General features: G+C 34.7%; 3 protein-coding genes and 1 long non-coding RNA gene across 6 annotated transcripts; 2 read left to right on the forward strand and 2 right to left on the reverse strand.

The window, feature by feature from the left end:
• Positions 1-522: 522 nt before the first annotated feature.
• Positions 523-14,284, forward strand: egg (eggless). Of its 2 annotated transcripts, none has more exons than XM_065368493.1 (20): positions 523-1,016; positions 1,098-1,212; positions 1,298-1,441; positions 1,512-1,609; positions 1,690-1,890; positions 1,968-2,162; positions 2,235-2,658; positions 2,735-2,980; positions 7,492-7,598; positions 7,669-7,850; positions 7,928-8,126; positions 8,205-8,372; positions 12,713-12,855; positions 12,935-13,115; positions 13,201-13,330; positions 13,409-13,526; positions 13,606-13,655; positions 13,741-13,865; positions 13,941-14,009; positions 14,092-14,284. In XM_065368493.1, the coding sequence occupies exons 1-20, from the start codon at positions 732-734 to the stop codon at positions 14,227-14,229; spliced, it is 3,318 nt and encodes a 1,105-aa protein (XP_065224565.1). In that variant the 5' UTR covers positions 523-731; the 3' UTR covers positions 14,230-14,284. The 2 variants fall into 2 exon arrangements, with proteins under 2 accessions (XP_065224565.1, XP_065224566.1); XM_065368494.1 differs by having other exon boundaries at positions 7,669-7,814.
• LOC135848564 (cytochrome c oxidase assembly protein COX16 homolog, mitochondrial-like) lies at positions 14,244-14,954 on the reverse strand. Its single transcript, XM_065368497.1, has 3 exons — positions 14,717-14,954; positions 14,539-14,647; positions 14,244-14,464 (listed from the first exon to the last, which is right to left on the reverse strand). Exons 1-3 carry the CDS (start codon positions 14,854-14,856, stop codon positions 14,336-14,338), a joined length of 378 nt encoding a protein of 125 aa, XP_065224569.1. The 5' UTR covers positions 14,857-14,954; the 3' UTR covers positions 14,244-14,335.
• A 312-nt stretch (positions 14,955-15,266) lies between these two features.
• Positions 15,267-17,366, reverse strand: LOC135848565 (uncharacterized). Its single transcript, XR_010559385.1, has 2 exons — positions 17,230-17,366; positions 15,267-16,264 (listed from the first exon to the last, which is right to left on the reverse strand). It is a non-coding gene; the product is annotated as an uncharacterized LOC135848565 (long non-coding RNA).
• Positions 17,367-17,632: 266 nt separating this feature from the next.
• Positions 17,633-24,902, forward strand: LOC135848562 (ubiquitin carboxyl-terminal hydrolase 3-like). 2 transcript variants are annotated; one of them, XM_065368496.1, is made up of 12 exons: positions 17,633-17,776; positions 18,276-18,390; positions 18,472-18,619; positions 18,728-18,931; positions 19,096-19,245; positions 19,699-19,938; positions 22,469-22,637; positions 22,710-22,860; positions 22,939-23,057; positions 23,459-23,652; positions 23,734-23,774; positions 23,873-24,902. In XM_065368496.1, the coding sequence occupies exons 2-12, from the start codon at positions 18,303-18,305 to the stop codon at positions 23,998-24,000; spliced, it is 1,632 nt and encodes a 543-aa protein (XP_065224568.1). In that variant the 5' UTR covers positions 17,633-17,776; positions 18,276-18,302; the 3' UTR covers positions 24,001-24,902. The 2 variants fall into 2 exon arrangements, with proteins under 2 accessions (XP_065224568.1, XP_065224567.1); XM_065368495.1 differs by lacking the exon at positions 17,633-17,776 and having other exon boundaries at positions 18,008-18,390.
• The last annotated feature ends 1,472 nt before the right edge of the window (positions 24,903-26,374 follow it).

Here is a 26,374-nt window from a genome sequence, read left to right on the forward strand (position 1 = left end):
AATAAGTATTCAATTCATGCATGGATTACAATTTACAGAGTTACAGATTACAGAGGCTTCTAGAGTTGAATAAACTAAGAGTTCGAAGAAATGAAAATTTAGTGAGTAGAATCAAGAATGAAATGTCAAAAGACGGAAATTTCACTGTTCATTCATTTCATTACATCTTTTTGTCTGTTTGAACTAGTTTGAACTTTTGAAATTTGAAGGTCTGAATGGTCTGAATCATCTGCAATTCTGCATCAGTTTCAGTTGTACAGAAAAGAACTAACTTGAGGCTCGAGGAGTTCGAAGAGAGAGATGAATTTGGCAGATTGGCACTCACAATAAGTGATAAATAATGATTGACCTCATTTCTTGCTGAGAAATGAAATTTTTATTTCAATTTCTAATTTCAAATTCAAATCAAAATTTAAATAAAATAAAAATAATTTCAAAAATTAGCTCGTTGAAATCTGGCTACACTGTTATCCTAAACGTTGCAAAATCTGGCAACACTGTGAACGAAACTGAAAATTTTGATAACAAGAAAAACGTTTGATGTTTACAAATCTCACGAAAAATTTAAATTTTCAAACTTCACTGCGTGTTTTATGATTTTTTCTGACTTCGAATCGAATAATTTTGACTTGAACACACGAATGTTGTACAAATGATGATCAATCAGTAAGAAACATCAAATTCAAACTTTTTATCCACTCTTGCGTAACGTTTTACTTTGCATCTTCGAAATGGGAACCTTAAATGCCAACGACGGACTATCCGATCCCATTGAACTTCTGAGCGACGACGATGAAGACGACGACGATATTGCAATCATCGAAGATGACGAACCGGCAAAAAAACCCTCCAAACGATCCAGAGTACTCACCGAATGTCTCAATGTGCAATGTAAATCAGGCCATAAATACATCGAAGGCGTACCGGCTTTTGTTCTAGAATTCTTCAAAGTTAATAATAAAAATGGTCTCAAAGTATGCGAAGAGTGTTTCGATGAAGCTTGTTCGTATTACGCGGTAGGTTAACGGTTTTAGTCTTCCATTCGAGAAAATACTTACGGATTGTAATGATTGGGTGTGCTGTTTTCAATTGCTTAGGATCTTGAAGAGAGATTAATGAAGAAACAGTCGCTTTATCAAGTCCCGTATCAAAAATATTCCCGCGTGTTGAGTATCGATTCGGATGAAGAGGATTTATCACCGGAAGATGACGGTATACTAATTATCATACGAGTGAATTACTACTTCAATATATATATTTTATCGAGCCAATGGTTTGTATTTTTTATTTTATACAGAACCTGTTCTCGATGACGAAACTGTGAACATGGTTGAAGATCAGTTCGGTGATATTATGGCCGATGTTGTTACCAAATGTAATCTTGCTTTTCAAATCAACGACGCTCACGACGAATTATCCAATACTGCCAGTTTTATTAAACGTAAACCATCCTGAAATCTGTATTATTCTCAATTCGCTTTACTCGTTACTTACTTCTGTTTCGTTTACAGAATCATCATCCGAGCACGATGTGAAGTTAGAAGAACTCCAAAAGGAAATCGATGAAATTCGATGCCTTATTTATGACAATTTTAAACCACAATTTAACGTAAGGGTTTTCCAATTCGGTATTTTCATCGTTAGTTGACTATATTTCACGAGTGACTTACGAGTATCGTTATGATTTAGGAACTTCCTGAATTGATAATCAGAGACGATGGCGAAGAAGAAGATTTATTACAGGAAGAATTACCTCCTGTTCAAGAGATAGTTGAAGTACCCTTTAGGCAAATTCTTCCCAAAGATAGTGACAGCCCTGGTAGAAAATCTGTCGCACGAAAACATACCACGGTTTCTAGTCCATCGAGCCTTCAGAAAGATATCGCCCGGGTACGATAATCTCGCAAAGGACGAGTAATCATTCTCGAACGAGTTGTGTGGCTAAAAAATATGTACCTTGATTTCAGCTCGACTCTAAGGATAGTCAAGATGTAGTCGCAGTTTCCGAAGAGATCATGGAACCGCCACCTACTTTACCACCCGATACCGAACGAATTGTCAGACCAGCGTTGAAAACCGGTGATATAATTTACGCGATGAAACATAACTACAAATATCCCTGGAAGAAAGGAGTCGTCGTGGATATTTTCACCGAAAAGGGTGTAAGTGAAACAAACGCCATGTTTCGTTTCTACTGAAACTGTCTCCGATTTAATTCTCACTTTTTTTTCCAGTATAAAGAATATCAATTAAAAATAGACGTAACTAATCCGAGGAAACCTAATCCATCGATACTGCTTCAAGGAAAATCTTTAGCTTACCCTTTCCCAGCTCCTTACCGATTCGCAGTCGGTGCTCGAATCATAGCTGTTTTCACAGATGACCGAAATACCGACAAACAAACGTTATTTTACTCCGGCATCATCGCCGAACCACCCAAAGTGATGAATAAATTCAGATATTTGGTATTTTTCGACGACGGTTGCACTCAATACGTTCCACACGAGAATATTCGCGCTATTTGCGAACCGTCTGCAAAAGCTTGGGACGATGTGCCTGCCGAAGACAGAGGATTTATTCAAAACTACCTCTGTCAGTATCCAGAAAGACCTATGGTCAAGTTACAACCAGCATATGTAATTAAGGTCGAATTTCAAAGTACGACGGATTCTTTATTAAACTCGATTTAAACCCTTCGGAAAAGGATTACGGTACTAATATTTTGCGTTTGTAGGGAAATGGTATTCTGCTAGAGTTCTAGAAGTGGACGCTTCTCTGGTTAAAATGCAGTTCATGAACGATACCCATACAGAATGGATTTATCGAGGGTCTACTCGATTGGAACCATTGTACAAAGAAATCGAGGCGGCCAAGCGACGTATGCAGACTGGAAATCGAATCCGTAGAATAGGAAAGAAAACTCAGAATTATTGCCCCTACGTAGAGTACACGAGAGGTGCTGACAACGAAGAAATAGAAGGTAGTTATTGGTCGAACTGCGTTCAAAAACCAAGGATTGTAATCGGTTACTTTTCAAGTAACCAAGTTACTAAAGTTACTAATAGTAACTTATGGTTACTTTTTAAAAATGTTGGTTACTAAAAGTTACTTTTTCCGAGATTTTTCACAAATTTCCTTTTTTTTTTTCAAAATTCTATCCGAAATTCTTCGAAAAAAACATTGCTTTTATTTAAACGGCATCGCTGCTTTTTCAGCGTTACGAATTTAATTTTTTTATTTTTTTTATTTTTATTTTTCTTTTGAAATGTATTTAGGGGTTTTCTAATTTCAACAGGTAGGTCTAGATACGTATTATTATTTTTGAATTTCTCGATGGTTTTTAGTGGATTTTCTCCTGTTTTGATTGATTTTTACGTCTTGAATTTTGGTGGTTATTTTTTCCAAAATAATTTTTCTATGATTTTGCTCTGAATTTTGATGATGTTTTTCGCGTGAATTTTTGCCCAATTTTATCGCCTTGAATTCTCGTGATTTTTTCATAAAAATTTTCTCTCGAGCTTGTGTGATTTTTTTGCTTAAATAGTAGGGATTTCTCTTTGTTTTGGTTCGATGGTTTTTTTTAAATTTTGTGAATTTTTTTCTTCGTCGATTTGGTGGGTTTTCTTTTGAATTTTTGTAGATTTTTCCCTATTCTGACGGGTATGATTTTTCTGAATTTTCGCGAGTTGTGTTTTTTCAAGTGTTTCGACGATTTTCTCACAACTTCCATTTTTTTCTATTTTCAAATTTTGGCAAAGTTTCTGCAGTTTTGACTGACATTTTTAACTTTGAATTTTCACGATTCTGTGGTTTTTGTTCCCAAAATTGAATGGTGCTTTTCAAGAAGGTCCTATCGACCGATAGGACCTTTTTGAGGAGTTCATGAAATTTGAATCTCTGACGTTTTCTACATAAGATGGTGCAAACCGCAGCGCTCCATGTGGTGTTGTTCACAAACAGCAGCTACATATATGAAGTTGGCTAGGAAACGCAACTGGAAAATGCGCGCATTACCTTCTTCTCCGAAATGGTTGATCACAACTATACCAGAAGGCAGTCTTGAGTAGTAATTTGTTTCAGAATTCAAATTTTGAGTCAATTTTGCCCCTCGACCCCAAGGGGGGGTGGTACCAAATGAAAATTTGGGGAAAATGTGAAAAAATCGAGTATAGTGTCGAAATCTTGATACTTTGGGTTAAAAACAACGATTTTTGAGTCAATTTACCTCGTAGCCCCCAGGGGGGGGTGGTATCAAATAAAAATGCGAAAAAATCGAGTATAGTGTCGAAATCTTGGCACATTTGGGCTGAAAACCCGATTTTCGAGCCAATTTTGTCCTTCGCACGCCAGGGAGGAAGGGGGTGGTACCAAATCGAAATTTGGGGAAAACAGTGAAAAAACCGAGTGCGCACTCACACATGCATCGCTAAAGTATGAGATGATACAGATTTTCGCAGGTTTCCGCAGGTAAATCGATCGCAGTTGTTTTACATACACTAAAATGCATAATTTTTCATATTCGTCGTTTTGGCGAATGCTGGCGGAAGAAACTTCTGCCCTACAGTATTAAAGATATTACATTAAAGTACTCAATTTTTTCACTTTTATCCTAAATTTTGATTAGGTACCACACCCCTCCCCCCGGAAGCCGAGGGACAAAATTGACTCGAAAATCGGGGTTTCAGCCCAAATGTACCAAGATTTCGACACTATACTCGATTTTTTCGCATTTTTATTTGGTACCACCCCCCTGGGGGGCTACGAGGGAAATTGACTCAAAAATCGTTGTTTTTAACCCAAAGTATCAAGATTTCGACACTATACTCGATTTTTTCACATTTTCCCCAAATTTTCATTTGGTACCACCCCCCTGGGGGGCTACGAGGGAAATTGACTCAAAAATCGTGGTTTTTAACTCAAAGTATCAAGATTTTGACACTATACTCGATTTTTTCACATTTTCCCCAAATTTTCATTTGGTACCACCCCCCCCCCTGGGGGTCGAGGGGCAAAATTGACTCAAAGTTTGAATTCTGCCTTGAAAATTACTGCTCAAGAGTGACTATTTCATGTTTTTGGTGGGTTTGAGAAGGAATAAAATCGATTTTTAGGTGAATAACCGCAAGAAGGTCCTGTCGTTTCAAGAAGGTCCTATCGAGGTCTCTTTTGTAAAGCGCTCCCATGGAAATGTTGGTGGTGGAAAAAAAATTACTACGCAGGAAATAAATAGTGGAAAGATGCTTCTATTCAACAAAAAAAACCGGAGCTCGCTATATCATTTTAAACCAAAATGGCAAAACACTGAAATATAAAAATGCGTTTTTCTCAAAACCAGTTTTTTGTCGATAGGACCTTCTTGAAAAGCACCATTCAATTGTGGTCCTATTTTTACCTGAATTTTGACTGCATTTTTTTTATTTCAACAGTTTTTTTTGAGTTTCGTGATTTAAAAAAACAAGTGATTTTTTTGGCTCACATTTTTGTATGTAGAATTGTGATTTTTCTCCTTCTAAAAATCATAATTTCCTTTGAATTTTGATCTTTTTTTTCAGAAGGGAGGGAAGCTTCTTCAAGATTTGATGGCTTTATTATTTTTGTTTTCTCTTTTTGTGGTTTCATTCGTTGATCCCTCTCTCTCTTTTCCTTTTCCCTTCCAGTTATGAGGAAAGGTCCTCCGGATTTCCTCTCTCTTTGAACTGTTTTTTTTTTCAAGTTCGAATTATTTTTCTCTGTTGAATCCTCTTCAGTTTTGCTAGAAATTTTTCTCAAAAATTGATCTATTCGTTTCCGAATTTATACCTGATTTTAATTCTCGCGAGTTGTCTGTTCTGAATTCTTAATGATTTTTGTTGAACTGTATTTTCGAGAATTTTCTATTTTCATAATTTCCATAATTTTGTTTTGAATTTTATTAATTCGTTTTTCTGCCCAAATTTTTGTTCTTAATTTCGGCGAAAACTTTTTCCTGAATTTTCGAGATTTTTAAAAAAATTTTCTCCCAATTTAGCCCCAAATTTTGGTAATTTTTTCTGCTTAAATTTTTGGGCGATTCTCCTATTTACAGATTTTTTTCGAGTTTTTTGGACTTGAGACGTGATGATTTTATTTATAATTTTTTCGAGGATTTCTTAATTTTTAATTTATTATTTTCACGAGGATTTCTTGATTATTGATTTTTTTCAAGTCTTATTCTTTCGAATTCTCGTAGATTTTATTTTTCGATTTTTTAACGATTCTCCCCGAATTTTTGTGTTTTCTCCTGTGTGTAAATTTTTGTGAAATTTTCGCAATTTTATCGTTAAATTTCGCGAATTTTGTTTTTAATTCTTGCAATGTTTTTTCTCGAATTTTAGTGCTTTTTACCTTAATTTTTTTGGTGGAGTTTTTCTACTTCTAATCGAATTTTTATTCTGGAATCCTCGTGATTTTTTTCAACTTCTTAAATTTTAACAAAACTCTGTTTTTTGGTTCATGTTGAATTTCGCGATTTTGATTTATTATATAAGAAGATCACAAAGAGGTTTTTCAACATTATTTTTCGACTATTTTTTTTTTCTTTCCCGATCTCGATCTTTGCTCTGCTTCCTGTTTTGGTCATTTTCTCCCAAATTCTCAATTTCAATAAATTTCTCGCCTTTTTTCCATTTTTTTTGAATTGTGTCAAATTTTCGACAGTTTTGATGAGGTTTTTTTTTTCTTTTAGAAGCCAGGTCATTTTATAGTGTTCGAATTTTTAAAATGATTTTCACAAATCACTTTTATTCCAAATTTGGATTGCACTCTCCCCCCCCCTCTTCTACACCGTTCCCTTTTCCTGTTAATTTTAATAAGTTTCCGGTTCTAAAATGAGTAAGTATTCTTATTTATGGAATTTTTTTTACAAATTATTGTTTATTATTTCTCAACACTCGAATAATTTTTTTCCCTCAAATCCTCGCTCGTGTCAACATTTCTGCTATTTTACGATTGGTATTTTTGTGTTTGATTTTTGAAACGATTTTGAATAAAAGATCAAAATTAAAATTTCGTTCCTCCCTGTTTCGGTAGACTTCCTCCTCTTCTTTCAATTTTGCAATTTTTTCAGTAGTTCAACACATTTTTCGATTATGTTTCCGGAATCCAATATTTTTTTCATACGTTCTTTTTATATTTTGATCAACGAGTAGTTTACTTTTGAAATGTTGGTAATTATCTGTTTTGAGTTTTTGCTAGTTTTTTTTTCAGAAATGGTTTGTATTCGAATTTTGATGTTTTTTTCTGTGTTTTTTGAAAAAACTGTATCGAAATTTTCGTTACGTTTTTTTTTTTTTTGTAATCTAAAATTTTTGGTTGCAACTTTTTTTTACATCAACATTTTTTTTGGTTACTTTTTGGTTACTTTTTTCCGGCTTTTTTGGTTACTAAAGTTACTTTTATTTGAGAAAAATTTGTGTACAATCCCTGAAAAACAAAAATCAGCCAAAAAATTACACGTTTTTATTCGTATTTCAGAACCAATTAGAGCGGTAGCTAGGAAAAGCACGAGCGCTAATAAAGATCTCAAGAAAGTGGAAAAGCCTAAGAAATGGATTCCTGTACCGATTCCTGGACACGTCGAGGTAAATAAAGCGTTTATTAATAGAAATGTTTTGTCGAAGAACGTTGTTTTAAAATTTGAAAATATTCCAGAAAAAAAAAGTAGATTCGCGAATCGAACCGAGGACATTTAAACCACATCAGTGCGGTCTATCGTGCATTGATTGGACTAACTTCAGTCTAGACAAAATCAAAGGTATCGGACCTTTAGCGATACCTTCACAATTTGGGTTCAGAAGGTATGTACTTACAAGTAGTGTCAAGTCCAAAAAAAGGTGGGTACCTATCGAGTTATCTTTCCATCCCTTTTTGTATTATATTATAACGAATAATTTTACCTATGTACTCTCAGAATGAAAATGTTTTTCGGCGGCACCAAGAAAAATATAGTTTATAGAGCACCTTGTGGAAGACAACTACGTAACATGCAGGAAATGCATTTATACTTGAGAATAACCAAGTCTCAGATGACGGTTGACTACTTCGATTTCGATTTCTGGGTCGACTGCCAAGCGGAATTCGTTATCACCAAATGTTTGGTCGATGTTCCGGTGAGTTTCGACTTTCGAGGTAGCTTTTAATGCATTTCGTGACGTTAATACATGGTTTTTTTAAATATATATTGCTAGGATATAACGCAACGTAAAGAAAAGTGTCCGATATCGTGCGTTAATTACATCGATAATAAATTACCCGATTATATTACTTATATGACCGAACGTGAACCTAGGAGAAATGTCGTTTTGAACTTGGATCCTGAATTCTTATGCGGATGTGATTGTACAGACGATTGTTTGGTACGTGATTGGTTTCACAGGCATTTATTGCCGAGTATTTGTTATCTAGTCTGAAGTTCAACTGGTGAAATGTGCCGTAGATATAAAAATTTGCCCGCATGTGGGTCTAAAATACCAAGCAAAAAATGCGAGTATTTTGCAGAAGAGAGGGTGGTACGAAAAACCCTTTCATTTTCAAAATGCATCGAACGCATAATAATGGAACTGTAGTGCCCCTGAAGTATGATTTTTAGACCAATTAAACACGAAAATGGTGACGCAGGCGTCATCGAGTCAGGGATACAAAAAAATTGATATGCAGGTATAAATTCCAACAAAAGATTTCAAGAAGAATTTTTCTCGAGCATTTTTGAACGATTCTAAGGCGAAAATTGGGTCGTGATTTTTTGAATTTTTGCAAAAAAGTGCCATTTGACTCATTAAAAAAAATGAAATTTTTGATAGAAAATCAAAAATATCTATCTAAACTATTTTCGAACTCTTGAACAATTTCGAGCTCGAATTTTGTTACGAATTTTTGGGTTTTTGAAAAAGGTATCAGGTGAACTTTCAACATATGGGTTGAAAGTTTGCAAAAAATTGAAATATTTCAACGAAAATGTTTGTTTGGAGAATTTTAAGGCCAAAATAGGCTCATGATTTTCGGAATTTTCCAAATGGGTTTGTTGCAAACTATCAAAATGGGTTAAAATTTCGATAAAAAACAATAAATTTCTATCGCAACTTTTTTTGAGCATTTTAGAAGAATTTTGAGCTCGAAATTGGATAATGATTTTTGATGGTTTTGAAACATGTATAATTATAAGTATTATTAGTCCGGCATATGACAATAGGAGTAATTGCACCCCCCCCCCGGTCGATCCTCCGGGGCAACTTTTTTCTTGAAGGGGACATCCTAAGGAACATTTTAAAGCAAACTTGCCAAAAAAAGTTGGCCTTACTTACAAAATGGCGGCCATTTTGATTGACAGGTCAGCCGAAATCGCAGATTTTGCGTTTCAACATACGACTTGCACGAATTTTTTCAAACTTTACAAAGGTACATCGAAAGATCATGCAAAAATTTATCATCTGTCAAAATTTCAAGTGCTAAAGTGGGTTTTTCGATTTTTGGTGAATTTTTGAAAATCGAATTTAGGCCAAAAATGAGGGGAAAAAATCAAAATTTTACCAAATTCACCAAGAAAGCTGAAATTTGAGATATACCCTATTTTCGACATGCCAAATCGATTGGAAACGGTTTCAACCCGTTTTGAGCAGTTCTGGAGCCTCCAGCAGATTTTTGAATCTCGAAATTCCCACAAAATTCCATCAAATTGGAGTTGTAAAGCTAAAATTTATTCTAAAAACTAATTTTAATACGCTACGAAGTACTGCAGGTGAATTTCAAGTCGTTTTGGATCCTCCAACGACTTTTTTTGAAATTCCTGAAACCTCCAGCAGATTTTAGAAACTTTTAATTTTCACAAAATTTCATCAAAAGGAGATGAAAAGCAGAAATTTACTCTACGCTCCAATTTTAACACCCTCTGAAGACGACTTCAGGTGGGTTCAAGTCATTTTAGGGCCTCCAGCGACTTTTTTGAAAATAACTGGAGCCTCCAGTAGATTTTTGAAACTTGAAATTTCCCCAACATTAATTTATCAAATGGAGTTGGCAAGCTGAAATTTACTTCGCAGACTACATGGTGGTTTCAAATGGTTTTAAAGTTTCCAGCTACTTTTAGGAAATTTCAATTTTCCAAAAAAACGTCATACAACCTTTCAAAAAGTTGCTGGAGGCTCCAAAACGACTTGAAATTCTCCAGCAATCCACTTCGTAGCATATTGAAATTATTTTGCAGAATGAATTTTGACTCTCCATTTTAGTTTGATGAAGTTTTGAGGAAATTTCAAGTTTAAAAGATCTACTGGAGGCTCCAGTAATTTTCAAAAAAGTCGTTGGAGGCTCTAAAATGTCTTGAAATCCACCAGAAGTCGTTTTCAGAGGATGTTAAGATTGGAGTGTACAGTAAATTTCAGCTTTCCATCTCCATTTGATGAAATTTTGTGAAAATTGAAAGTTTCAAGAATCTGCTGGAGGCTTCAGGAATTTTCAAAAAATTGCTGGAGGATCCAAAACGACTTGAAATTCTCCTGCAGTACTTCGTAGCGTATTGAAATTAGTTTGCCGAATGAATTTTGACTCTCCATCTTCGTTAAGTTTCAAAAAACTACTGGAGGCTCCAGTAATTTTCAAAAAAGTCGTTGGAGGTTCTAAAATGTCTTGAAATCCACCAGAAGTCGTTTTCAGAGGGTGTTAAAATTAGAGTGTAGACGTAGAGTAAATTTCAGCTTTCCATCTCCATTTGATGAAATTTTGTGAAAATTGAAAGTTTCAAAAATCTGCTGGAGGCTTCAGGAATTTTCAAAAAGTCGCTGGAGGATCCAAAACGACTTGAAATTCACCTGCAGTACTTCGTAGCGTATTGAAATCATTTTTTAGAATAAATTTTAGCTTTACAACTCAAATTTGATGGAATTTTGTGGGAATTTCGAGATTCAGAAATCTGCTGGAGGCTCCAGAACTGCTCAAAACGGGTTGAAACCGTTTCCAACCGATTTGGCATGTCGAAAATAGGGTATATCCCAAATTTCAGCTTTCTTGGTCAATTTGGTAAAATTTTGATTTTTTCCCTCATTTTTGGCCTAAATTCGATTTTCAAAAATTCACCAAAAATCGAAAAACCCACTTGAGCACTTGAAATTTTGACAGGTGATAAATTTGTGCATGATCTTTCGATCTACCTTTGTAAAGTTTGAAAAAGTTCGTGCAAGTCCTATGTTGAAATGCAAAATCTGCGATTTCGGCTGACCTGTCAATCAAAATGGCCGCCATTTTGTAAGTAAGGCCAACTTTTTTTTGGCAAGTTTGCTTTAAAGTGTTCCTTAGGATGTCCCCATTAAGAAAAATGTTGTCCCGGAGGATCAGCGGAGGGGGGGGGGGTGGGTTGAAAAAGGTATCTTGCAAAATATCAAAACGGGTTGAAATTTCGACAAGAAATGGAAAATTTGTATCACAACTTTTTTTTTGAACACTTTTGAAGAATTTTGAGCCCAAAATTAGATCATGATTTTCTGCGTTTTTGAAAAATGTATCATGGAACCTATGAAAATGTGTTAAAATTTCAGCAGAAAACCGAAAATTTTCATCAAAATTTTTTTTGAGCATTTTCCAAGAATTTTTGAGCTCAGAGTTGATTATAATTTTTGGGATTTATTCAATTATTTTGACAAAAAAAATATTTTTTTGAGCATTTTCGACAAATTTTTTAATTTTTGATATTCTCAAAAATTTTTAGCAAAAGACAAAAAAATTTTATTCAAGCTTTTTGAGCACTTTTTAGGGATTATTGATCCCAAACCTGGTCACGATTTTTGGAATTTTTGAAAAATATTTCACGCGACCTGTAAAAATAATTTTAAATTACTCGATAAATTTAAATATTCCTACGAAAATGTTCTTCGATCATTTTTAAAGAATTCTGGGCCGAAAATTGAGCCACGATTTTCAGTACTTTTGAGAAGAGCGTCGCGAAATTCATCAAAAAGAGTTGAAATTTCGACAGACGATCAAAAATTTCTATCATCATTTTTTTGAATTCTTTTTAAGAGTTTGAGCCCGAAATTGGTTCATGATTTTTGTGAAAAGTTGAGCAGAAAATCAAGAATTTTTATCAACATTTTTCTCGAACACTTTTTGAAGAAATCTGAGTCTCAAATTCGGTAACAATTTTCAGTAGGCACTTTTGAAAAAGGTGTCATACGACCTGTAAAAAAAGTTCAAAATTTCAACAGAAAATGAAAAAATTTGTGTCAAAACTATTCCGAGTCTTAAAAAAAATTTTTTGAGCCAAAACTTGGGCCATGATTTTTGAAACGTTCGAAAAAAATGTTCTGCGACCTATCAAAATGAGTTTCAGCAAGAAATCAACATTTTTTGTCAGAATTTTTTCGGGGCACTTTTGAGGAATTTTTGAACCCAAACTTGCTTATGATTTTTGAGATTTTTTTAAAAGGTGTCATGCGAGAGTGCGACCTATTAAAATGGATCGAAAATTTTCGTCAGCACTTTTTTGAGCACTCTGAAAATTTTTGAGCCCAAATATGGGTCATGATTGTCAAGTGAACATTTTTGAAAAATTGCAACTTTGAATTTGGTTGATTTTTGAAAAGTATCGAAGAAACAGCTATATCCAGCCTATCAAAATATTAGTTTCCATTTTACCGAGCACTTTTTACCGTTTGGACTGTTTATTAATAAAATTAGCTTACGAGTAATTTTTTCTATTAATTAACAGGACAAGAAGAAATGTTCTTGTTGGCAATTGACTTACGAAGGCCAGAAATTAATACCTAATAATGTTATGGACCCGAATGTTGGATACACGTATCGTAGACTCGACGAAAGAGTCCTCACTGGAATCTACGAATGCAATGAAAGGTATGTTACCAAATACATACCCCTCGAATAATTAAATAAGATATCATCATATTTTATGGACCCTAATCGATGTTTCTAGATGCAAGTGCTCGAAACGCAGCTGTCTGAATAGAGTGGTACAGCATCCTTTATCTCAAAAATTACAATTGTATAAGACCGAAGCCAAGGGATGGGGTATTAGATGCCTTAATGATATTCCTCGTGGAGCTTTCATCTGTGTATATGCTGGTCATTTATTAACGGAGCAGGAAGCTAACGAAGTACGAAACTGAAACTTAAGTACCTACCTCATCATCATTGATTTATACACTACGGTATTTTTACTCGAATAATTCTCGTGTTTAGGAAGGAAAAACCTACGGAGATGAGTATCTCGCTGAGTTAGATTACATCGAAGTTATCGAAAGAACTAAAGAAGGGTATGAAAGCGATGTGCCCGAAGAACTATTGGAAGAAAGCGACGAAGAATCTAAAGGTAACAATAAACCGTTAAATTTTGATCCGAACACGTGTCTATTTCGATCTACGTAATATATATTTTAAACCTGTTCAGGGGATTCGCAACCCTCGCAAACCATGTCTAAGGCAAACGTATACAAATTCAATTCGTCTGATAGCTCATCCTCCGAAGATGTAAACTTCGATCGGAGTACTTCTTCGGGAGATATAAGGTAATATTTTTTAATACTTCGAATCGTAATCTGAACAACATTTGGCATCAATTTATTAAAATTTTACTTTCGTTTACAGATCGAGACTACGAGAACGAAAAAAACCTGCTGCCCCAGTTCCTGTACCAGGTACGTAAACGTATCATCGTCATTTATTGTAAAATCACCTCATTGTACTATTTATACTGGAATAAATTATTTTAAAATATTGCAGAACCAAAGCCCAAAGAATCTAAAAAGAAGGAAAACTTTTCTATTCGAAAGTATTGCGGCGATAACGAAGACGATGTGTTTATAATGGATGCAAAAAGCAGCGGTAATATTGGACGTTATTTAAACGTAAGTTCAATGTCATTTATTTTAAACAAATATGTACCACACGATGCAATAATACGAGTGTATTTCTACCTTCAGCATTCTTGTATGCCAAATGCATACGTGCAAAATGTATTCGTCGATACTCACGATCTGCGATTCCCTTGGGTAAGTTACTCTTTATATATTCCCTATACACAGGTTCTCTCTCACTTCGTATATATTACTAACCAAAATAATATAATTTCAGGTGGCATTTTTCGCCTTAACACATATCAGAGCTGGTTCGGAATTAACATGGGATTATAATTACGATATAGGCAGCGTAGAGGGTAAAGTGAAATACTGTTATTGCGGTACTCAACATTGTCGAGGAAGACTGCTGTAAAAATATCTCGATACTTTGTTTTAAAAATTTATTAAATTAAACGTTTTCTACACAACTTATCTTTCTTTATTATTTACACATGTTCAGTTTCGAAAAAAAATACAGTTCATCTAGATTTATTCATTTGTTCGAGTTTTTCTTGGAATCTTTTCTCTTGTAGCTCTTTCTGAGCTTCCCACTCGGTGTTATCTTCGTAAGGTCTGGGTCCTCTTACGTTTTGGTACGTTGTATCAACCTAAAACCAGTACAAGAAGTTTGAATGAAGTCGTTCTATTCTATTTTAGCGTAGAGAAGGGAATTATTTCGTACTTTCTGCAGTTTCTCGTATTCTTCTTCTAAACTAACCGGCTTCATCCTTTTCTCGAGTCCTGATAATCTAAGATGTTCGACTTGTTGCTGGTTTCGTTTATGGTCGAATCTGTAATAAAGAATAAAACGTTACGAATTTATAACTTGGGTAATTTTACGCGAACTGCAGAGATCTTACTTGATTTTTTGAACGATGGTGAATGCAAATGAACCTCCGACTACGAGGATTAACATCGGTAAACCTTGGCGTAGTACACGATTCGTTACTATCGAGTTGATAGTTTGGTAAAATTTACTCTCTTGGAATTTACTAATCATTTTTCTGATTTGTACTGGAAAATCATAGCAATGAAATTTGAAATTTTGAATCAAAAATTTTCAAAATTTTTCTCGATTTTGATTATTTGATAAAAAAAAATAGTGATAAGAGATGAAGAGATGTGAAAATAATGAGAAACGACATTCAGTGAAAATAGACAGATTTGAACGAATTTTGCATTTTTTTGTTGAAATGGTAATATTTTATGTAATTTAATTTTAAAATGTTCTTATAAATTGATTCAATAACAAAAAATAGCCATTATTTGTAAAATAAGAATGAAATGGCAGGATAAATTGGATTTCTGAAAAAGCTAAAACTCTAAATCTCTGAACCGGTTGTTTTTATATTGTTGTTGTTGTTGATTCAAAAATTGATAACGATTTGGTGATAAGGAAGTTTCAAAAAATTTTTAAAGTTTGGTTTGAAAAGTTCAAACTTTTGAAAATTATAGAAAATTTCAGCAACTCTTATGATTCCTAACTTACAGACCATTCCTTCCTCGGTGAGTACATCAAGAGGAGAGCTTGGACATTCCAATCATTGAGTTTGCTCCTAAACCATTCATCATTTTCAATGATATTTTCGTCTATGATTCAAGGGATATGAATGGAAGCTGTGAAGAAAGCATATTGCGTTATGATAACTGGAAAGTATTACACAAAATCGACACCAACCTATCGAACTAATAATCAACGTTTGTCACGAAGAAATGGCAATCATTCCATTAAAACCTTCCAAAATCCAAGGGGGGAAAAATACCAAAGTAATCTTAGTTGATCATAAATGATTCATAAAATAATAATGTAAACCTGCTGATCTGATTTATGCATGGACTTTCTATGCAATCTTCTAAGATTCGATTCGTTAAAGTAATTTTGAAACGTTTGAGTCATAGTCGAGCCAGAGGTACCTCGATTAAACTGCAGATAGAAGAGATTGAAACTGAAAGACTGTTCCTGATGAATTGGCTTTGAAGAAAGATGTCATCGTGATAGCGGATGTGTTGAAAAAGAGGTACTGAAAATGCTTCTAGTTTTCATTCATTGGTTCTAATTTGTTCGCTGGATATCAGGAAATGAAATATTTTGTGCTTGTTTCAAGACTACTTGGGCCTCCCGAATATCCCAGAATGCTATAATTCGTTTATTTTACGAATTGGTTCCGTTCTAAGAGAAGAGGATTGTGGATAGATTTAGGAATATGTTGGAATAAATCCAATTGAAGATGTGTTTTATAATATTACGACGAATCGAATTAAATCAATTTCATATGCTGATGCAGACGTTTCATTCTTTGAAGTGATACAAGCTGTATTGTACATATAATCGAAGAAAAATCTCTGAAATCCGTTCCATTTAATTCTATCCCATCCACGAATTATGGTGTGAAGTGAGAGAGGTTTGCCTGAAAAATACAAAAAAGGATTGTTTCTATAAAAACTGCAAAAAAAACTGATTTTTTCACACAATTTTTCAAAAATTCCTTTTTTTGCTAAAACTGTAAATTTTTTATTTATTTTGATTGAAATTCTCACTTTTTATCAAAGTACATATTACTAGGCATTTTCACTTTTATTTTCAAAATGTATCCAACTCTCGTCTTTTTCTCAGAAATTTCCTAAATCACTTTTTTGCCAACAAATCTTGAAGTCTTGGCTTTTGGTAACATTTATTCAAAGTCTTACTTTGTGCCAAAAATTGTCAAAAAAAATTCGCTGTTCGAGAAAATTGCTAAAAATTATCGCTATGTTTGGCAAAATGTTTCAAAAAGTTGCCTGAAAATCTCGCTATTTTGCCAAAAATTGCCAAGAAGTCCTTCTTTATGGCAGAAATAAAATTGCAAAAAATTCTCACTTTGTTGGAAATGGAAACTAGAATATTGTGATTTGTAGGTAACGTTCCATTTTTTTTCTCTTTTGTGATTATTTCTACATTAAAGACGTGTTAAGATCACGTTTGATCACTTTTTGGTTACTTTTTTGAGCTTTTTTAGTTGCTAAAGTGACTTATTTTTGGAAAGAACTGAGTTCAAGCTCCGGTTAGGAAAAACAAACTAATGAAAATTCCATTTCAATATTTTTGAAGAAAAAATGGTTCTGATAAAAATAACGAACTGAATGAGTGTCAGCTTTGAGCTGTCGAAATATAAATTTTATGAATTGTCAAAACTGAAAAGTCTAAAGGTGTTTCAACTTTCAAGAGTGTTTGATTTTTTCCAAGTTTTTTTTTTTTTTTTTTTCTGAAAAAGTAGGTACATGAAGAGAAGAATTGTTGAAGACCACATTATGGAAATAAAAATGGTAAAAACAGCTTCGCAAACGATTTTTAGTCCGGTACTTAATTAAGAGTTGAAGCACAATAGTCGCTTACTAAAAATTCTTTCAAAAATTCGATACCGATGACTCGGAAATCCAAAATTTTGTAATCAAATGAACAGTTCACACTTCACAGTCAAAGTCAAAACAAAATGTTGCGAAAAATTAATCATTCCAACTTCGTACACCCTAACACAATAGAAAAATAATTAATTGGCAAACATCAAAGTAACGTTCCGACAAAAGACCAGCAATATGGCGATGTAAAAAAAAACCTAAACAAGTTTACATTCTACAGATTGCCAACCGAAGAAATCAATGAAATCCGGAGTGATGCGAATGATAAGTGGTGCACGCTGTTTGCCATGTGTCGTGTGTGGTTTTTGTGGCTTACGTAGTGATTTTCTAGTTCAAAAGTTCAGTAGTAATTTACCATAGTTTTCAATTTTAAAGTTTTAATTTGTTAAATTTCACGTTCGTTCGACTAAGGTCTCTAAAAATTAATTAATTTGCGGTAAAAATTGAGGACGCTTTGACTAAAAAAATGGATTCAAAGTCGTTTGTTTACGAATACAACATTCATCTTTAGCTAAAATTTAGAAGTAAGTTCGAACTGATTTAGGGTTAATAACGATTTAGAATATGTCTTATTTCGATTTTAGAACTTGAACTTATTCTAATAAAATTACGTAATCTAATTTTCCTTTATTTCCATCTTTCTTTGTTGCGATCGTCTTCATTTTGAATACATTACCTTTTCATCCTGGTAACACTGTTTCGTACATTTGTGCGCTTGTATTGGTGCCGATTTACACGTATTTCGTCGTGTAAAAACGCACGGTGAAGGTTATGTACGTCAGCTGTTCGCGAATCCTTCTCTCTGTGGTGTGGCTTCGGGCTTATTCAGTGTATGAAATGATTGCGATTCGTTTTGTTTTGCCCTTTTATATGTGTAGATGTGTGTGACCGATTGTCGACGACCACCACATACACAACGAACGAAATGTTTAAAAACCAGATACACAAATTGCGTATTCTTTATGTCCAAGTTAACCGTAACCGTATGTAACTAAAATGGTGATCAATTATTATTATTTTAAGATGCAGAAATTCTAGTATTCGAACGAAATGGAGACCGAATGCCCTCATTTGGACGACTACACCTCGATTCCACTCGAACTGGTGCAAGTCAAAGACAAACAGATGCAATGTTCTGGTAATCGTATTATTCATTTTTAAATTCATCGCCGATTCCCGAACTTGAAATTGTACTAATGATATGTTTGCTTTTGTTCAGAATGTTCCCATAATCATAGTCTATGGATGTGTTTGACGTGCGGTAAACTATATTGCGGTCGTTATGTAAATGGGCACGCTTTACAACATTACCAAGTACACAACGATCATAAACTAACCATTAGCACCGAAACTGCATCTTTATACTGGTTCGTCTGTTTATCGATTGTCTTACGAGAAAGCTTCGGTTGCTCGAAGCTCATCTACATATAGATACCGTAGACTAATCGTCTAATCTGCGTTGTTTCCTTTCTCAGCTATAAATGTGATAACGATATTCACGTAGAGGTACCAAATGGTCCGCTAGAAGAGTTGAGGAAAACAATCATTGTCGAGAATTACATCAACAACGATTCCGAATCATTCGACGGTGGAGATGTGAAAGAAAATGATAACGTGAATAATATATCAGATTCCAATTCCATTGATACTCGCGTATTACGATCAAAAACTCAAAAAAGGTGATCTCTCTATACCTTATTGATTCTTTCTTCACGTGTTAATGCGCAAATTTTTATATATATTTATTGTGCCTGTGTAATTGATAAGCTGACGTGGCGCATGCGCACTTCCATCCAACTAGAATTTTTTAGCTATTGATCTTTCTGTTTGTGAATTTTTCTAGATCTCATCCGAAAGATAACGATGATCAGACTGAGAACAAACAGAGTCGTAAGTCGTCCATACGCGTACAACAGAAGCCAGTCAAGAAAGCCGTTGGATTGAGGAATTTGGGAAATACTTGCTTTATGAACGCTGTTCTACAATCACTCAAGTACGAATAGATACCGAATTAGAGTGGTCATTGATGTACTTATATAATGTAGTTCATGTATTATGAATTTTTTTCAACACCGATGTTCTTATCGGATAATTTTTTGCGACGTATATGAGTTAATCCTTGAGACGTCGGATGATAAACATCGAATTTCAAGCATGGCGAAATTCGATGAATATTCTAGTTTTATTTCGCATCGTTTCAAATGGGTTTTCCTCCCCTTGATCTTATATACTCGTGATGTTGATTTTGAACGAATATCTCCTTCTCGAGAATATTTTGATGAGGGATTTGTTTTATCAAAAAACTAATATCTCGATGGCTTCACTTATTGAATTGGAAATAAGCTAACGAGACTCGTGTTTTCACCATATAATAATGTTCGAGTTACCTAAGTATGGTATTTTTAATCAATAATATTCACTAATCGATCCTTCGTTATTTTCGCAGCAACATCCATCCATTCTCGTTCTACATCAAGCAACTACCATCGTTTGAAAAATTGAGAAAAAATTCGTGGAAAGACGTTCGCCAGCTGCGTAACTCGAAAGAATGCAACGACGTTCTAATGGCCGAAGAATTACGTAAAATTTTACTTAGTTTAAATTGCGAATACCAGGGACACGGTCGCAACGCCATTTCCCCCGAATCCTTATTCCTAGTTATATGGAAAGTGGTGCCTCGATTTCGGTAATCTATTTCTGTTAATCGATTCGATAATATTAGTCCGGCATATGACAATAGGAGTGATTGCACCCCCCGCCCCCTCCCCACCAAAACTTTTTTCTTTGAGGGGTCATCCTAAGGAACATTTTAAAGCAAACTTGCCCAAAAAAAAGTTGGCCTTACTTACAAAATGGCGGCCATTTTGATTGACAGGTCAGCCGAAATCGCAGATTTTGCCTTTCAACATAGGACTTGCACGAAATTTTTCAAACCTTACAAAGGTAGATCGAAAGATCATGCAAAAATTTATCACCTGTCAAAATTTCAAGTGCTAAAGTGCGTTTTTCGATTTTTGGTGAATTTTTGAAAATCAAATTTAGGCCAAAAATGAGAAAAAAAATCAAAATTTCACCAAATTGACCGAGAAAGCTGAAATTTGGGATATACCATATTTTCGACATGCCAAATCGATTGGAAACGGTTTCAACCCGTTTTGAGCAGTTCTAGAGCCTCCAGCAGATTTTTTAAACTCGAAATTCCCACAAAATTTCATCAAATTGGAGTTGTAAAGCTGAAATTTATTCTAAAAACTAATTTCAATACGCTACGAAGTACTGCAGGTAAATTTCAAGTCCTTTTGGAGCCTCCAGCGACTTTTTTGAAAATTCCTGGAGCCTCCAGCCGATTTTTGAAACTTTAAATTTTCACAAAATTTCATCAAACTAAGATGGAGAGTCGAAATTCATTCTGCAAACTAATTTCAATACGCTACGAAGTACCGCTGGTGAATTTCAAGTCGTTTTGGTTTCCAGCGACTTTTTGAAAGGCTATATGGAGTTTTTTTTGGAAAATTGAAATTTCCTAAAAGTAGCTGGAAGCTTCAAAACCATTTGAAACCACCATGTAGTCTGCGAAGTAAATTTCAGCTTGCCTACTCCATTTGATAAATTATTGTTGAGGAAATTTCAAGTTTCGAAAATGTACTGGAGGTTTCAGTAATTTTCAAAAAAGTCGCTGGAGGCTCTAAAATGACTTGAACACACCTGAAGTCGTCTTCAGAGTGTGTTAAAATTAGTTTGCAGAATAAATATCGACTCTCCATCTCAGTTTGATGAAATTTTGGGGAAATTTTAAGTTTTAAAAATCTACGAGAGGCTACAGGAATTTTCAAAAAAGTCGCTGGAAGCTCTAAAATGGCTTGAACCCACCTGAAGTCGTCTTCAGAGGGTGTGAAAATTGGAGTGTAGAGTAAATTTCAGCTTTTCGTCTCAGTTTGATGAAATTTTGGAAAAATTTAAAGTTTCAAAAACCGGCTGGAGGCTCCAGTAATTTTCAAAAAAGTCGCTGGAGGCTCTAAAATGACTTGAACACACCTGAAGTCGTCTTCAGAGTGTGTTAAAATTAGTTTGCAGAACGGCTGGAGGCTCCAGTGATTTTCATAAAGTCGCTGGAGGCTCTAAAATGACTTGAACACACGTGAAATCGTCTTCAGAGTGTGTCAAAATTAGTTTGCAGGATAAATTTCGACTCTCTATCTCAGTTAAAAATCTACTGGAGGCTCCAGGAATTTTCAAAAAAGTCGCTGGAGGCTCCAAAATGGCTTGAACCCACCCGAAGTCGTCTTCAGAGGGTGTTAAAATATGAGTGTAGAGTGAATTTCAGCTTTCCACCTCCATTTGACGAAATTTTGTGAAAATTTAAAGTTTCAAAAACCGGCTGGAGGCTCCAGTAATTTTCAAAAAAGTCGCTGAAGGCTCTAAAATGACTTGAATACCCCTGAAATCGTTTTCAGAGTGTGTTAAAATTAGTTTGCAAAATAAATTTCGACTCTCTATCTCAGTTTGATGAAATTTTGAGGAAATTTTAAGTTTCAAAAATCTACTGGAGGCTCCGGGAATTTTCAAAAAAGTCGCTGGAGGATCCAAAACGACTTGAAATTCACCTGCAGTACTTCGTAGCGTATTGAAATCAGTTTGTAGAATGAATTTCGGCTTTCCAACTCCATTTGATTAAATTTTGTGGGAATTTCGAGTTTCAAAAATTTGCTGGAGGCTCCAGAACTGCTCAAAACGGTTTGAAACAGTTTCCAATCGATTTGGCATGTCGAAAATAAGGCATATCCCAAATTTCAGCTTTCTCGGTCAATTTGGTAAAATTTTGATTTTTTCCCTCATTTTTGGCCTAAACTGGATTTTCAAAAATTCACCAAAAATCGAAAAACGCATTTTAGCACTTGAAATTTGGACTGGTGGTAAATTTTTGCATGATCTTTCGATCTACCTTTGTAAAGTTTGAATAATTTCGTGCTAGTCCTATGTTAAAACGCAAAATCTGCGATTTCGACTGACCTGTCAATCAAAATGGCCACCATTTTGTAAGTAAGGCCAACTTTTTTTTGGGCAAGTTTGCTTTAAAATGTTCCTTAGGATGTCCCCTTTAAGAAAAAAGTTGTCCCGAAGGACCGGGGGGGGGGGTGCAATTACTCCTATTGTCATATGCCGGGCTATATGACCCATAAGTGTACTCGATGTAACTGTGATAATTACTTTTGCAGCGGTTATCAACAGCAAGATGCTCATGAATTTTTACGTTATATGTTGGATCGATTGCATATGGAGTTGTTACTCTTACTTCCCGAGTTGAATTTGAAAGATGTGAATATCGGACAGAAAGGAAGGGCTTCCATAATTACCTGCGTATTTGGAGGTGTTCTCCAGAGCGAGGTTAGCTTTCAACCGTACAACAATCTGGTCAAAAGTAGGCTCTTTTTAAAATGAGTGCTTTGTATTTTACAGGTTAAATGTTTAAATTGTTCCGGAGTTTCGAAGAAACAAGATCCATTCCTCGATTTATCCTTAGATATACCGGATAAGTACTTACCTAAACATATATCGAGCAAAAGATGCAAAGAGGTTGATCAAGAAGCGCCTGTTTGTAATATTCATGGTTAGTTGTGTTCGTGAAATTATCAGCTCAGCTATGCTGTAATCATTCTAACGTTTTTTTTTAATAAATTTTTTGCAGATTGTTTATCAAGTTTCATAGAAGTCGAGGAATTGGCCGAAAGCGAACAATACTATTGTAACAATTGCAAAGATAAGCAAAAATCGACTAAACGGTTCTGGATCAAGCGATTGCCTAATGTGAGTTTTGGTACCGTTTATCAGAAGTTGTTGAAATTTTTCGAGACTTTTATTGTTCTTTAATCGAAATTAGTTCTCGAATTTATCGACTCGAATTACACGAACGTGATCCCAACAAAGACTAGATGATTAAATTCTGAAAAATTGGGATCTGAATCCTTTTTTTGTAGCTCTTCTTAGGAGGGGGGGGGGGGTCGGTGAATTCCTACCGTGCTTAAAAAATCCCAGTCGAGATTCTTGTGCATCTTACCAAATTTTTTGCTTCAATCATAGAATGCAGTTCACCCCCCCCCCCCCTCAAAAATCAGTTTGCCACTGAATGACTAGACTAATAAAGCTGTTTTTTTTTAAATTTTTTTTTTATACGAGTTATGTTAATATTATTTTATGATTGTTTGCAGGTATTATGCTTACATTTGAAACGTTTCCGGTGGATAAATTTCTATCGTATGAAATTGGATACCGAAGTTTCATTTCCTATCGAACTTTTAGACATGTCTGATTTCACATTACACGATATACGGGACACACGTCAATCTTGTATGGGTAGTAATGTTTACGATTTGGCAGCTGTTATTGTGCATCACGGGTCTGGGTGAGTGTCGTCCAAATTCGTCTCGATTAGAATTTCATTTTTGAAAAATACTTACATTTGGATATTTTGATTAAATTACAGAGCTGGCTCGGGACATTATACTGCGTTTGCTATACATAAAGGTAACCTTTCGTTGATTTTACCATATCAACGCCCCTTTCACTTCACCTATTCGTAATTCAATTAATTTCCAACGTTGTTTTTCTTTTGTCTCGAACAGGTCAATGGTTTCATTTCAACGATAGCAGCGTACAACAAGTGAAAAGCTCCGCTGTGGCTAAATGCAAACCATATATACTATTTTATATCAGACGGGAGGTCAGATTACCTAAATTATTTGAATCTTAAAAAGAATACGATAAAAGGTTGATCTCATTGACAGTTTATTAGCCTGTAGGGTAACATATGGAATGTTTTTTTTATATGTTCGTCTGTCTGTATGTGTGTAATGTGTACGTGTATGTGTATTTTGTATAGAAGAAAATTTTGAAATCTTACTCTTATATTCGGTGATAACGACTCTTTTAATTTTAATTCTTTATTCGTCTCTCGGCGCGTGTAAAAATTTTCCAAAAATGATTCGCTATTTAAAAATTACCTACTACCTATAAGAGAATTTACGCATTTCATTAAGCATTTGTAGCGTTGAAATTTGTTGTATTTTATTATGTGATATTGAATACTTCGAACCGTGTCTAGGTACGAATATTTTTTACGATTGTGAAAGAGAAATTTACTACGACGAATGCTTTTTATGATTATAATTTTAAGTTTCGCGTGAATTTTTTTTTTTTTCGTTTTTTTACGCATACCCCTACGTATATTTCGTTCGACGATAAAATTTCGGTTTTGTAGCTATGTTTTTTTTTTTTTAATTGCATTGCTGGTGAATACTCATTTTTGCCTTTGGACGACGCAACGTGTTGCAGCAAATTTCGAGATAATTTGTACATTACGAATGTCAGTATCGTTCTGATAGTGCGTTCGAAGGAATATTGGATTTCAAACTATCGTAGATCTACGATGGTTTATCGATGAAATTTACGTTTTGAACCTTGATACAACAACGATGATTGAAATTTATTCGCGGAAGCGAACGAATTCTTTCCGTTTATTCCTAACTATAGTGATACTTATGGCTTTTTATAATTGATATCGTTTTTTGCGCTCATCAACGGATGCTTTATTTTATTTGCATTACGGTTTAACTTTTAACTTGTAATATGCGATAAATATATTATTCAAGTATTCGTCGTTATGGTTTTATTGTTGAATTTTCGATGCATAGGTTGACCCATCAGTGACTCGTCTTACAAGGGGACCTCTCGAGGTGTCACACTCCGATTTGAACGGGACCGCGATTTTTGGAAAGAGCATAGTGTAAAACCCCCTAAACCAAATTTTCAGCTGCATAAGTGCATTTTTCGATTTTTGGCGAATTTTTGAAAATTCAAAATTGATTGTTTTTGGCCATTTATGCTTTTTTTTTAAAAGTACGTACCTGATCAATAAAAATGGTCAGAATAAGTCCCAAAACTAATATTAATCACCCAAATCCAAATTTTACCATTTCCAGCCATTCTGGAGCCTCCAGCGCGATTTTTCAATTTCTCCAGAATTTTGAATTTGCTCCAGAAGGCGTAAATATGAAGTAGGGCAGCTAAGAATCGAGTTGTGTGTTATACTCGACCTGTTCAACGAATTTATCCACATTTTAGCCGATTTTGAGAGTGACACCTCAAAAGTTGCTTTTTGACCAGCTTTTTTCAAAATTAAAAAAAAACAAAAAATCAAAAGTTTCCCGTTTATTGTGTGGAAATTTTCTAAATTCACGCGAATCACTATATCTTGTGCGTAACTAACCCCCCAACTCAAAATTATACAATTTCCAACCATTCTGGAGCCTCCAACGAGATTTCTCAATTTCTCCAAAATTTTGAATTTGCTCCAGAATGCGTGAATATGAAGTTGGGCAGCTAAAAATCGAGTTGTATATTACACTCGACCTGTTCAACGAGTTTATCCACATTTGAGCCGAATTTGGGAGTAACACCTCAAGAGTGGTTTTTTGAGGTGTTACTCTCGCTCCAAAACGGCTGGAAATGGTAGCATTTTTCGCTCGGGGAGGGGGGGGGGGTTAGTTCTTGAAAAAATACAGCAATTCGCGCAAATTTCAAAAATTTCCTCACAAAATGTTATCTTTTGATTTTTTGGATTTTTTAATTTTGAAAAAAACTGGTCAAAAAACCACTCTTGAGGTGTCACTCCCAAAATCGACTCAAATGTAGATAAACTTGCAAAGCAGGTCGAGGGTAATATACAACTCGATTTTTAGCTGCCCAACTTCATGTTCACGCCTTCTGGAGCAAATTCAAAATTCTGGAGAAATTGAAAAATCGCGCTGGAGTCTCCAGAATGGCTGGAAATTGTAAAATTTGGATTTGGGGGGTTAGTTTTGGACAAAATATAGCGATTCGCGTGAATTTCAAAAATTTCCACACAAACGGGAACCTTTTGATTTTTTGGATTTTTTAATTTTGAAAAAAGCATAAAAGCTGGTCAAAAAACCACTCTTGAGGTGTCACTCCCAAAATCGACTCAAATGTGGATAAACTCATTAAACAGGTCGAGGGTAATATACAACTCGATTTTTAGCTGCCCAACTTCATATTCAGGCCTTCTGGAGCAAATTAAAAATCTGGAGAAATTGAAAAATCGCGCT

Source organism: Planococcus citri, chromosome 5 (genome assembly GCF_950023065.1).
Source record: "Planococcus citri chromosome 5, ihPlaCitr1.1, whole genome shotgun sequence".
Lineage (NCBI taxonomy): Eukaryota > Metazoa > Arthropoda > Insecta > Hemiptera > Pseudococcidae > Planococcus > Planococcus citri.